At 41.1% G+C, this 13,474-nt stretch overlaps 1 protein-coding gene across 12 annotated transcripts in view; it reads right to left on the bottom strand.

Annotated features, from left to right (window-relative positions):
- Positions 1–6,860: 6,860 nt before the first annotated feature.
- FKBP5 (FKBP prolyl isomerase 5) overlaps positions 6,861–13,474 on the bottom strand; it is a 93,913-nt gene continuing 87,299 nt past the window's right edge. For all 12 annotated transcript variants that reach the window (XM_029242708.1, XM_029242709.1, XM_029242706.1 and 9 more), the window contains 3 exons: positions 12,695–12,880; positions 9,921–10,160; positions 6,861–9,195 (listed from right to left, as the gene is read on the bottom strand). In XM_029242708.1, the coding sequence (XP_029098541.1) occupies positions 9,088–9,195; positions 9,921–10,160; positions 12,695–12,880 (534 nt within the window). In that variant the 3' untranslated portion in view covers positions 6,861–9,087. The remainder of the gene's footprint in view (positions 9,196–9,920; positions 10,161–12,694; positions 12,881–13,474) is intronic.

Here is a 13,474-nt window from a genome sequence, read left to right as displayed (position 1 = left end):
TTGCCATTTTATTAATTGTATTTGGGTTGTTTTTGTAGTTCCCTTTTGTTCTTTTCTTCTTCTTCTGCTCTCTTCCCTTGTAATTTGATGACTATCTTTAGTGTTCTGCTTAGATTCCTCTTTTTTGGGGGGTTTGTGTATCTATTATAGGTCAAACACATTCTAACAGCCCTGCATTTTTACTGTTCCCCCCACCTTAATGTTTTTGCTTTTGTTTTTGCGGTACACGGGCCTCTCACCATTGTGGCCCCTCCTGCTGCGGAGCACAGGCTCCAGACGCGCAGGCTCAGCGGCCATGGCTCACGGGCCCAGCCGCTCCGCGGCACGCGGGATCCTCCCAGACCGGGGCACGAACCTGCGTCCCCTGCATCGGCAGGCGGACTCTCAACCACTGCGCCACCAGGGAAGCCCCCCACCTTAATGTTTTTGACAGCATATTTTACATCTTTTAATTTTGTGTATCCCTTAACTACTTATTGTGGATATAAATGATTTTACTACTTTTGTCTTTTAAGTTTCCTACTAGCTTTATAAGTGTTTGATCTACTACCTTTACTATACATTTTCTTTTACCAATGAGATTTTTTTTTCCTCTTATAATTTTCATTTTTCTAGCTGTGGTCTTTTCTTTTCCGTTTAGAGAAGTCCCTTTAACATTTCTTGTAAAGCCACATTTGTGGTGGTGAACTCTTTTAGCTTTCATTTGTCTGTAAAACTCTTTATCTCTCCTTCAAATCTGAATGATAGCCTTGCTGGGTAGAGTATTCTTGGTTGTAGGTTTTTTTTTCTTTCATCACTTTGAATGTATTATGCCACTCCTGGCCTGCAAAGTTTCTGCTGAAAAGTCAGCTGACAGTTTTATGGGAGTTCCATTGTATGTAACTATTTGCTTTTCCCTTGCTTCTTTTAACATTCTCTCTTTATCTTTAATTTTTGCCATTTTAATTACAATATGTCTTGGTATGAACTTCTTGGGTTGATCTCATTTGGGACTCTCTCTGCTTCCTGAATCTGAATGTCTGTTTCTGTCCCCAAGTTAGGGAATTTTTTTCAGCTATTATTGCTTCAAATAAGTTTTCTGCCCCTTTCTCTTTTCTCCTTCTGGGACCCTTGTAATGCAAATGTTAGTATGCTTGATATTGTCCCAGAGGTCTCTTAAACTGTACTCATTTTTTAAATATTTATTTTATTTATTTTCCTTATTTTTTGGCTGCATTGGGTCTTAGTTGTGGCACACAGGATCTTTGTTGAGGCATGTGGGGTCTTTCGTTATGGCATGTGGTCTCTTTGTTGTGGTGCTCGGGCTTCTCTCTAGTTGCAGCTCATGGGCTTCTCTCTAGTTGTGGTGTGTGGGTTTTCTCTCTCTAGTTGTGCGTGGGTTCCAGGGCACATGGGCTCTGTAGTTGTGGCACGCAGGCTCTCTCATTGAGGCACACAAGCTCAATAGTTGTGGCATGTGGGCTTAGTTGCCCCGCAGCATGTGGGATCTTAGTTCCCCGACCAGGGATCGAACCCACATTGCCTGCATTGTAAGGAGGACCACCAGGGAAGTCCCTAAACTGTATTCATATTTTAAAACTTCTTTTTTCTTTTCAGCTTAGATTTCCACTACTGTTTTCCTGTTCACTGATCCATTCCTCTGTATCATGCAATCTACTCTTGATTCCTTCTAGTGTATTTTTTATTTGTTATTCTATTCTTCAACTCTTTGGTTCTTCTTTATATTTTCTAACTCCTTGTTGAACTTCTCACTCTGTTCATCCTTTCTTCTCCTAGGTTCACCGAGCACCTTTATGAGCATTACTTTGAACTCTTTATTGGGTAGATTGCTTATCTCCACTTTACTTAGTTGTACTTCTGGGGTTTTGTCTTGTTTCTTCATTTGAAATATATTCCTTTGTTGTCTCATTTTGCCTAATTCTCTGTGGTCATTTGTATGTATTAGGTAGGTTGGTTACAGTTCCCAATCTTGGAGAAGTGGCCATTTGTAGGAGATGTCCTTACGGGGGTCTGGTAGTACACTACCCTCTGGATGCAAACCTGTACGATCTAGGGCTGTCCTTTATATGTGCTCCATTGGCCCTTCTGTTGTGGTGAGGCTGACTACTGTGGCTGGGCTGGTAGGTGGGGCTGGTCCCTGGCCCGGTTGGCTGCCAGGCCCTGCCTTGTGCGAAGGCTGCTGGTGGGTGAGGCCAGGTCCTGCCTGGCTGGCTGTGGGCCCCAGGGCTGGAGCCTGTGCACTGGTGGGCCTCCAAATTATCTGATGATGATCTTGTTGACACTCCCTTGTATGTGACAACTTGCTTCCCTCTTGCTGCTTTCAAGATTCAATCTTTGTCTTTTTTTTTTTTTAATTTATTTTTGGCTGTGTTGGGTCTTTTGTTGCTGCACGTGGGCTTTCTCTAGTTTCAGCGAGCGGGGGCTACTCTTTGTTGCCTGCACAGGCTTCTCATTGTGGTGGCTTCTCTTGTTGCAGACCACAGCTCTAGGTGCATGGGCTTCAGTAGTTGTGGCACACGGGCTCAGTAGTTGTGGCGTGCGGACTCTAGAGCGCAGGCTCAGTAGTTGTGGCACACAGGCTTAGTTGCTCCATGGCATGTGGGATCTTCCTGGACCAGGGCTTGAACTCGTGTCCCCTGCATTGGCAGGCGGATTCTTAACCACTGAACCACCAGGGAAACCCCATCTTTGTCTTTTTGAAAGTATGATTATAGTGTGTCTTGGTTTGGGTCTCTTTGAATTAATCTTACTTGAAATTTGTTGAGCTTCTTGGATGTTTACATTTGTGTGTTTCACTAAACTTAGGAACTTTTCAGCCATTATGTCTTCTAATATTTTCTCTGCCCCTTTCTCTCCTTCTTCTGGAGTCTCATGATGTCCACTTGATGGTGTCCCACAGGTCCATTAGGCTCTGTTCACTTTTTTCAATCATTTTCTTTTTTGTTCTTCAGTCTCAATAATTTCACTGTCATATCCTAATGTTCATTAGTTTTTTCTTTTGCCTGCTCATATCTGCCTTTGAATATGCCTAGTGAATTTTTCATTGCAGTTATTGTGCTTTTCAGCTCCAGAGTTTTTTTGGTTTTTCTTTAGGTTTTTTAAATCTCTGATAGTTCCAGTTTGTTTACACATTGTTTATTTGACTTTCTTCATATCTACCTTTAGTTCTTTGAGTACCTTTAAGACAGTCGTTTAAAAATTTTGGTAGTATATCTGTCATGAGGTCTTTTTCAGGGAAAGATTCTACTGAATTATTTTTTCCTTTGAGTGGGCCATACTTTCCTGTTTCTTTGTATGTCTTGTGATATTTTTGTTGAACACTGGCATGTGAATCTAATAATGTGGTATTAACTCTGGAAATCAGATTCTCCCTCATCCCCAGGGTTTTCTGGGTTTTTAAAATTTGTTATTTTTCTTTTTTGATTGTTGCAGGCTGTCTCTGTGCTGAATATTGGTCTGAGGTGTAAAGTTAACATCTTCTCAGGTCTTTTCTGAGCCTTTCCCTGAACATATATTGTCACTTTCTAATTTTCCCCATATAGGCAGTTGTTTTTGAATGTCCTAGTCTTTAATGTCTGGCTCCTGAGAGAGGAAAATGCAAAAAGTGAAGGTGGGGGGAGGGTAAAAGGCCACTGGTCCTTTATATTCCCCTGGAAGTCACTTGAGCCAGAGATGGAGGGCCTTAAAATGATGGGGGAGCGGGGAAGATGAGACAGTGGCTTCCTGCCTCTTTGCACTTCAGTAATCAAGCAGCAATCCTACTCAGAGGACAGGTGCTGAATATTCAGGGGACAGGGTCCTTTTTGGCCACCCTAGCTCCCACAAGCTGTGCCAGAAAACTTGCAGAGCTGCCTGCCACGTGGCTGGTGGTGGTGGATGGGTAGCTGCTATTGTACTAGCCGAAATTGACTAAAATTGCCTACAATATACCATCCATGCCTGGAAGTTGCAAGGTTTCAACACACTCCAGAATTCCAAAATAGTTACATCAGACAGATTCTGCCAGTGTAATTGTTGTCTAGGTGGGAGAGATTCCTGGTGCTTCCTATTCTTCCATCTCCCCAGAGTCCTCCTCCACTTCACATATGATCTGTTGGGCTGATGAACTCTGAGTTAATAGTGGAAATAGATTTAAGATCAGTGTGGCCTGAAGACCACAGATCCATTTTGCAGTTATGTCCCCTGCCCCAAGTCAAGTTGTTGCTGGTTCCCAATACATCAAGGGCCAAAATCAGGTTGCCGGCATTGCTAGAAAAACCATGTGGTTCTGGCCTCCACATCTCAAGGCAAGTAACAGGAATGAAGGGCCACTGAAATAGAGATGTGAGGCTGCCTTATGAGAAAGGGAGGAAGCCAATTTATTGAGCATCTACTAAGTACTGGTTTGGGCATAGTGTACGAAATGCTGAGATGGTGATGAGTAAAGGAATGCATGAGTTCCTTGATCCCTCAGTGGGGGGTCATATGAGTTTATTGTTTCGGCTGGTGTCAACTTTAGGAAGACTTTGGTATCTGTAAAGGGCAAGGGTATATATGTGCGTTCACGTTTTTACACTGAAAAGATCAGAAGTTCTGTGTGGAAATGTGGTTGTAAGCAGACATCAAATCAGTTAGAGTAACTAGAATTAGCCATTGCCTCCCCCAATACTAGTCATTAGCTACTTATTCTGCCCACCTTATCTCCTCAGTCAGAAGCTTTTAAGGAGATAATTTCTTGCTGTAGGCAGTATGATTTGGCTTTAAAGTTATTTTATGAAAGCATATTATCCAAAGTAGACCCAGGCCAGGAATATATTTAATGCCTCAAGAGAGGCTGAGACACTTGGGGGTATTTATAATGTGTCAACTAAGCCAGGTTTGAAATACATCTCCCAGAATTCCTTCCTTGCATAGTTTTAGGTTGGTAAGGACCACATGATCTTTTGTGAGATCCCAAAGGTAGAAACAGTGTAGAAGCCACATTCTTCTTCTATCTGGAAATTCAGTGTAAAGAGGGTTTAAGTGTCTGGCACATAGTAAGAATTCAAATAGTAATGACCAGTAAGCCTGTGGCTGCAGGACAGCTTTTTCTATGCACTGTTCTTAGCAACTGGTACCTACCCTACCCTTGTCAATGCCCGGCAGATTACTGAAGATTTCATTAGTTGCCCTTGATTATGTTGAAAAGGTCTGGTCCCTCCAAACATGGGTACTGAAGTGTTTGCTGAAAACGAGCAGAGGAAAACCTTTTGCCTTTTCTTGCTCCAACCAGATTCCACGGTGGTGGGTGGTGAGGATCTAATATCTGGTTTGTTTTTTCTTTCCTCTAAACATTGAAATTCTTTAACTCAACCCACAGCATGCTTTAAAAAGCAAAACATCCCTACCCTTTACATACTGGTTAATTCCCTGCACTTACTCCAAAGTAGACTATGAGGCCTATGGCTCTGTTGCCATTTCAGTTCCACCAAATGCTTGGGGATTTTAAGGAGCTATCAACATCTTATGCCATATGCCAAAAGAATCATGCTTTAGACTAGAAAAAGACCTATTTTGAAATTATAGAAGGGCATCAGGTGACCTGGATAACCACTTCACCCTTCTGGGTCCTCCTCATATCCTTGATTCTCCAGGGTCCTCAGGGAATCCCTGCTATATGGACTATGTTCCAGTCATCCCATCTGTAGGTAGCAGTTAGCTCCAACAGGTGCTGTCAGAGGTCTTCTTGGGAGCTACATTCAGTGATGTCCCCTTTCTTGCAATGTATCATTAAGGTCACACATGTAGATTATGTATGTTGAGATGAATTATATAAATAGCAGGGTCAAAATTATTGTGCCTTGTCTGTATAGTTTCCCTATCTCCCAAAGAAATGTCAGACAAGTAGGAGAGAAAAATCTGAAAGGAAGCACTGAGTTCCTTTTATGTACACTTTTGTCAGTCGTTGCTATTCAAACACGTAAGTAGCCAGTTGATGGAAATATACAGCTAGTTTGGGGAACTGTTTTTGGATTTTGATGAATCAGCTCAAATTAATGCTCTTTGTCACTAATGTTGGTGACAGTCCCTTGGAATACATTCTGATGCACCATGCTAAAAGAGGAGTCGAAGTGATGCCTTAAAGGCCAAATAACTATGGAGAAAACTCTTCACTGATATTCCTCATGCTTTGGAGCAGGTGCAGGCTGCCTCGAATTACCCAGATCACAAATTTATAGTTAGGAAACTCTCTTCTTATCTTCAAGATCCCTAGCTAATCATTATTTGTTTAGAAAAAACGTGCAAATAAAGGGAATTATTCCATTACCACATAATTTAGCAGCAAAGGGGGAAGAGTATAATTCAAATCCCAAGATGAAGCAAGGAATTCAAAGGGAATAGAAGGTGGCTGGAGCCTGTGTTAACCTGCCTGTAGGCCTTGGTGGTGCTATTGGGGTCGTAGTGCCCCCAGCCGCACAGCCCCCGTCTTTTGCACTGTGAATCAGAATTAACAAGCTACTTAAGAGGAAATACATGCTTAACGCAGAACACTGCCTGACGTATGCTTACTTATATTTTACATATTTATTAAAGGGCACAATTAAACCTTTTCATTTCCCCAAATGAACCTACCTTATACTCAGTTAAAATGGCAGAATATCCACTGGTTAATGAAAAACAAAGTCTTCTTGTTTTTACAAAGATGCATAATCCCACTGCCTTTAGCCCAATGTTGATCAGTTGTGCATTAGAGCAAGGGGCAGGAGAATATTGTCTCTTGCCAAGTTTCTGAGGTCTCATTTCTTCAACTTGTCCCCCACCACAGTTTTTCAACCAAAACAACCTTTCTTGAAGACTATTTGAGCAAAACCAAGAATAATGAGAAATCACATCTGTTTTTCTTAATTTATTTAAGGAACACCATAAAAGTGCACCTGAATACTTTTTTTAAAAAACCAATTTGTTTTTAATTCACCGGATGCTGCCTCACCACTCCAAATGCAGTCTAAGAGATGGTTCAAAGACATCTGCTGACTTCTAGACAAATTGTTTAAAATTATTGAATTTGATACAAGAATATGTGAAGTTTCTTTCTCTTGAGTGGTGATGGGCACCTCATAATCATTTGCTCCAAACCGCTTGCCCAGCCTTCCCCTCTCTCTCCTCGCCTGTTCACATGACTCATAACAGACGAGACAGTGGGCTAAGATAATAATCTAATTTTTGGAACAGTTTTTTGCTTGTTACCTGCAAAAATCTAACTGGACTTTTTAGGATCTAATTTTAACCTTAGCCTCACTGGAGTCATGCTCCAGTCAACAGAGCTACAAATACTAAATAGTTAAGTGGATAAGCAAAATCAACTTTTGCTTTTATATTCCCTAGGTGAGATTTCTTTAAAAAAAGAAATAACTCATGAAAAAAAGACTAATGTGTAAATGAGAAATTAAAAGGATTTTAGTTATCGTTAAGGGAGAAACAATTCCATTTGTTCCATGGAGACAAAAACTGATATAAAAGGAAATGACTTTATTTTTAGGTTTTAACATGGGACCTAACCTAACAATAAGTGTTTTGTTAAAACCACTATAAAAATAAAAATCTAAAATACAATTGCCAGTGTTCTTTAGGATTTAAAAAAGTGAGATGTTCCAGGTTGAAGCGAATGTTTTCTTGGGTTGCCAAATGCATTCCCATGAGTGTTTCTTATTTCTTAGGCTGTGGGACCAGAAAGCCATGCTTAATCTCGCTTACCCGTAAGGACTAAAATTCAACTACATGTACATATTTAAGACTTGCCCTAATTCAATGCCCAAGTACTGGAGATTTTAGGCTAGATGTACCTGCATGGGAAGCTGTTTGTTTTCAACTCTTTTTCACAACTCACACCAGAACAAAGCAGCTATCAGTGCAGGAAAAGAAAGCTACTGTATGTCAAACCTGAAAGGAAAATGCTTAACGTAGAAGAGCGATGACTTTTTTCAACCCCACAGATTTTGTTTTTAAAAATTAAGCTACTTAGCAGTAAAAAGTCAAAAAAATTTTTTTAACATGATAGAGGAGAGTAAATAAACTTCCATAAATCAGTATACATGTGTTTATGAGACAGCAATTTTAAAAAGACAACGAAAAGGCTGCATGGATCCTAGACAGATATGTAAATAAACTCACTCACTCACTCCAGATATTATAAGAACAAGCCTGAAATTCTTGCTAGCAAGGGTTAGAATGGAAATAAGAAACTGAATGGTAGCAATGCGAGCAGGCAGTACTGGATTCAACATTCTTTCCTAAAAGGATAGAGGAGGGAAGAAAAAGCACAATTCTGATAGTTCTATTCACATTTCAGCATCTCAGAACTTCATCCAAAACAGGGAAAGCTAATCCAGAAATTCCCTCTGCTCATTAGCGTTGAGTATTTCAGGAATGACAGGGTTCCTCCTCTGGGGGGACAGGCTGGCGGGGCAGAAGCCTGCTCTCACAAGGAGGCTGCTTTACTAAGGAGGGGGTCTGGGAGGCAGCCAAGTCAGCAAGCGAGAGGCCTCTGAGATTCTGGCTTCCAGGTCGGTGATGCTGCTGGGGAATCTGAGGGGGGACCCGGCCCCTCTCCTTTGGGTTCTGTTGGTTAAAAATGCAACAGCATGCATTCACAGCACTTCAGTCATTTGAAAAACAAAACCTCCCCCAACTCTCCCCTGCCCAACTGTAGGAAAGAAGAAACTCATTAAGCATTTATTTCTGGGTTTCTGCAGTGCTATTAAAGTTCAGTCAAATGGAAAACCTAACAGCCAGCCCCCAATTGTTAGGATGATCTCAAGAGACCCTGAACTGGATACTGCAAGTTGACATAAACTGAAATGAGCTGGACTTAAGCTGTTGGCTCAATCTCTCCACACCAACAGTCACTGCTTTGTTCCACCTGGAGTGGTCCCATGCCACCCCCTCGATGAGAGCTCCGGGCAGCAGCAGGGTGGTGGTTTTTTGGGAAGCTACTGGTTTTGCCATTTGCTTCCAGAATCACATAGACTATAACAAACTTTACATTAAACACTGTTTAGTCCTGAGTTGGGTGAAAGCCCGTGGAGGAGGGGCCGAGTTCCTTAGGACTCTTCCCTCCTTGGCGTGGTGTCATACATGGCCTTCGGCTTTCTCCTCTTCCATCGACTGACTTGCCGTTTCTTTTTCATTGGTGACCCCTTCTAAAGTCTTCTTGCCCATTGCTTTACTGGCCTCTTCCTGAGGAAGAAGTAAATCAAGAGGATTAGAGGAAAAAAGAAATGAAATGTCCAATTACTTCCTGGCTCCTCCAGACTGTCAGGTCGAACACAAGAGGGCATTACCGTGACTTTATTTAGATTGTGCAGCTGTGTGTCATGGCTCTGCTGCCATAGTTAGAGTGAGGGCTTTCACTTTTCTTTTGTTAAAGTGACCAGCTTGCCACAGGGACAGCTGTTTAACAGTCAAGTCCACATGACAAGGGGGTTTGAGCGGACGGTCAGCGCAGGACCAGAATACAACTTTGCTGCAGGGGAGGCTGACTGCTCCTATCCCATTCGCTAGGTTGGCTCCTGAGCCTTAAAGTAAAGGGCATGACGGCGGGGCTTCCCCATCAGAGCCCATTTCCCAGGAAAATCGAAGTCTCAACAAGCAAGTGTTTTTTTTAAAAAAATAGTAAAAGCCTTAGTACATTTCTAGGGAATTAATTTCCCTCTTCTCTTGCATGCACATGCCAGGGCCTCACAACTATGTGCCTTTGGGGAACTGAATAGTGGAACAGCTCTACTCTATTTCTGGATGCAAACCAGCCTCAATCAGATCTGAAATCATGTTCCCTATTCTTGTGCCTCTTAGGTTGTCTTCCTGTGCTCGTGTCCTATGCTGAACCTTCTTAGAACAAAAGTCAAAGGGGCAAGGTCAGTCAGTTCATGATCTACCTGAAGGCAAGTGGGTTCTGCGCATACCTTTGCATCCTGCTCTGCAAACTTCTTGAACATGTTGGCGTATATCCTGCGGTCCCGCTCATTGTGCTCCTTAGCCTTTTTCTGGCACATGGAGATCTGCAGTCTTGCGGCCTTATTCTGGGGGTTTACTTCCAGCACTTTCTCAAAGTCGCCCTTGGCTGACTCAAACTCATTCATGAGCAGCTGGGCTTCACCCCTCCTGTACAAGCCCTTCTCATTGGCACTGTCCAGTCCAAGGGCCTAGGGACAGATGGTCTATGTTTTAGAAAGGATGCATGTACCTTGTGGGATTTGGAGAGAAAGGTCTCTGGACAAGGGAACTGGAAAAGGCATATTGAAAAGATCAGGCTCAAGGTAGTTATATACTACTGATCAAAATATCCAAATTAATTTCTATATTTAATGCAATTTCTATAAAGGTTCCCAGGGGACTTGGGAGGAGGACTTTCGAAAAGTTCATATAAAGTCCAGTGGAAGAAGTAAATGACTAAGAATGGCAGAGAAAATTCTGGAAAAACAAAAATAATGAGGGGACTTGACCCACCAGAGAAAAAGATATACTATTCAACTACTGAAACTATTAAAACAGTGGTAAGTACTCCACAGACAAAGAGGTCAGTGGAAGAGAACAAGGCATTCAGAAACAGACTCATGTGTATGTATACAAAAAGATTTAATAATCACAAAGATGGTAATGTAAATCGTGTAGGGAAAGGATTAACTTTGCAATAAATGGGGCCAAGACAGTCACTATCCATGTAGAAAATAAGTTAGATTCTTACCTCGTATCATAAACACACAAATAAATTCTAGACCAACTAGATGCAAAAGACCCCCTCATAAAATATAATACGGTTATTTATTATTTTTTTTTTAAGTAAACCTAGTTGGAGTAGGTTTTTTTTTTTTTTTTTTTTTTGGTGATACGCGGGCCTCTCACTGTTGTGGCCTCTCCCGTTGCGGAGCACAGGCTCCAGACGCGCAGGCTCAGCGGCCATGGCTCATGGGCCCAGCCGCTCCGCGGCATGTGGGATCTTCCCAGACTGGGGCACGAACCCGTGTCCCCTGCATCGGCAAGCGGACTCTCAACCACTGCACCACCAGGGAAGCCCTGGAGTACGTTTTTAAAGTACTGAACCGGGTTATTTTTATTATTGTAGGATGGGGAAGACTTTTCTAAAAAGACAGATTTTACTATGAAATATTAAAACTTTCTTTTAAGAAGAAGATACCATCATCAAAGACAAACAAGTGAGAACAAGGTCCCTACTGTCAGACAAAGGGTTAACAGTGATAATGTGAGGCTACCTCAATCAATAAAAAACAAATAATCTGGTGGAAAGATGTGAACAAGTAATTCACAGAAGAAACACAAATGGCTAACAAGTCATGAAAAGATGTGCAACTTCACTGGTATCCAAGAAATAAAAATAAGAATTTTTTGTTACCAATACTACTGAGAAAAGAAACCACTGATAATATTCAATAATATATGAAGTATTAAAATTTAAATATATTAAAATAACACCTTTTGACCCAGTATTTCCACTCCTAGGAATTTTATCCTAGAGAAATAATTCCACACATATGCAGAGAAACACTACATAATTTATAATATCAAAAACCTGGAAATCTACCAAAACGGATTGGTTAAATAAATTATGATAGATGCATACAATTGATACTACATAGACTTTAAAAAGAATGAAGAAGAGTTATATGATGAACTGATAGATGCAGAAAGATATCCTTGTTTTATACATCTATACATTCTCATTAAAAAATATACATGTTACTATGTATGGAAAAACAAAAGGAAGGTGTGTGGGAAATGAATGATTGTGGTCTTGGGAGAGGGTCAATGGGAATTTTATGAATGGACTCAGTTTCTTGTATGTTTCTGTAATGTCTGAATTTTGAATGACTTTATACTGCTTCTATAATAAAGAAACACAAAGTTTAAAAATGTAATTAATAATAACATTCTTTTCTCAGGCAAAAATTTAGTATAACATGATAGGGAACACGCCCACAAAACTCAAAATCTTAAATCTCAAAAATAATCTTACAAAGAAGGTATGAAATAGTTGCGTGTTATTCCTCTTTCCTTTGTCTATCTTTAAGATATAGCCAGTTACTAGCTTTTTCCCATAGTATAATATACACTGCTCACTCTGAGACCAAATACCTAACACAATAGCAACAGCTAGTGTAGAAAAGAACAGAATCGTACACATGATACTGTTACTGGTCTTTTAGTACTTAGGTGCTGCCTATTAACATGTTAACGATAGCGACGTAATAAGGGATGCTGATGCTTTGTGGGTCTTGCAAATTATTTATGTATATTCCTAGTCAGTGAATAAATATGATTATAATAAAAAGTGACTTGTATATATCCCTGCATGAGCAGCCACAGTCTGTTCTTAAAATCCTAAAAGGCTTCATTTAAATGTTCTTATTAAATTGTGTAATCTGGTACCAAATACCATCGACTTAAGGTCATGGATAAAAATTGCTTAATTTTATCAAAACTTTTACTCATAATGTATTATTATAAATAGTCTAGGCATTAGGAAAGTATGACTGTAGTAAAAAAAAAAAAATCTTTCTGAATTTCCCAATTCTTACTGAGAAACAAATAATCCCAAACAAAACAAAGCAAAATGAAAAATCCAAAGCTTGGCTGAGAGGAAGCAGAAGACGACTGAGTACGAGGATGGAGAAAAAAGATCCGGACTATCTAACATTCATCCCACACGAAGACACTTTACCTTGTCACAGCATTCCACGGCTTTGGTGTATTCTCTAAGCTTCAGGTAGCACATGGCCAGGTTCAGGAAGGCAGCGAGCAGAAATGATTCAGAAGCTTTCGATTCCTTTTCTGATAAGCCATATTCCATCTCTAACCAGGACACTATCTTCCCATACTGAATCACCGCCTGCATGTACTTGCCTCCCTAACAGAGAAAAGCCAGCAGTTACTTGCTGTACAGGCTCTGGAGCGGGTACAAAGGATGTGTAAGCTCAGCCCTCCCTGAGAAAAGCAAATCTGCAAAAGGAGACAACCACCTCGTACCAACCAAGGTATCTGATCATTTCCTTCTGTTCTCAGGAGGTGGCTCTGCAGGCAGCTTTCCCCCTTCCTTCTCAAGTTCCAGTGACCTCTGAGCTGGTGCAGGGCCCGGCACCGTAATGCTCTTGTCCAGCACTTACCATCTCACCCTTTTCAGAGGGAGCAGTTCTTTCAGCAGGTGGGCATCAAGGCTTTTGGGTTACATTCTTTGGTGCTAAAATTTACCAGACTTTCAAAGGGCTGGTGAGTAGCTGTAGACTATCTCACTAGTTTACCTGAAGGGAAGTTACTTTTCCCTTTTCTCCTCCTGACGATCAGCACTGCACAGCACACACTATATTTTGGCAAGTGCTAGTCCCAAACCCAGCAAATCTTATTTAAACCAGGGGTTGGCAAACGTTTCCTGTAAAGGGGCAGATAATATTTTAGGCTTTGCAGACCAAACAGTCTCTGTTGCAACTCTGTCCTTGGTAGTACA

This window comes from Monodon monoceros, unplaced genomic scaffold (assembly GCF_005190385.1).
Source record: "Monodon monoceros isolate NGI ecotype Baffin Bay Population unplaced genomic scaffold, NGI_Narwhal_1 Super_Scaffold_3, whole genome shotgun sequence".
Taxonomy (NCBI): Eukaryota; Metazoa; Chordata; class Mammalia; order Artiodactyla; family Monodontidae; genus Monodon; species Monodon monoceros.
The sequence above is the reverse complement of the archived record's forward strand: the minus strand, read 5'-3'. Positions and strand labels throughout refer to the sequence as shown.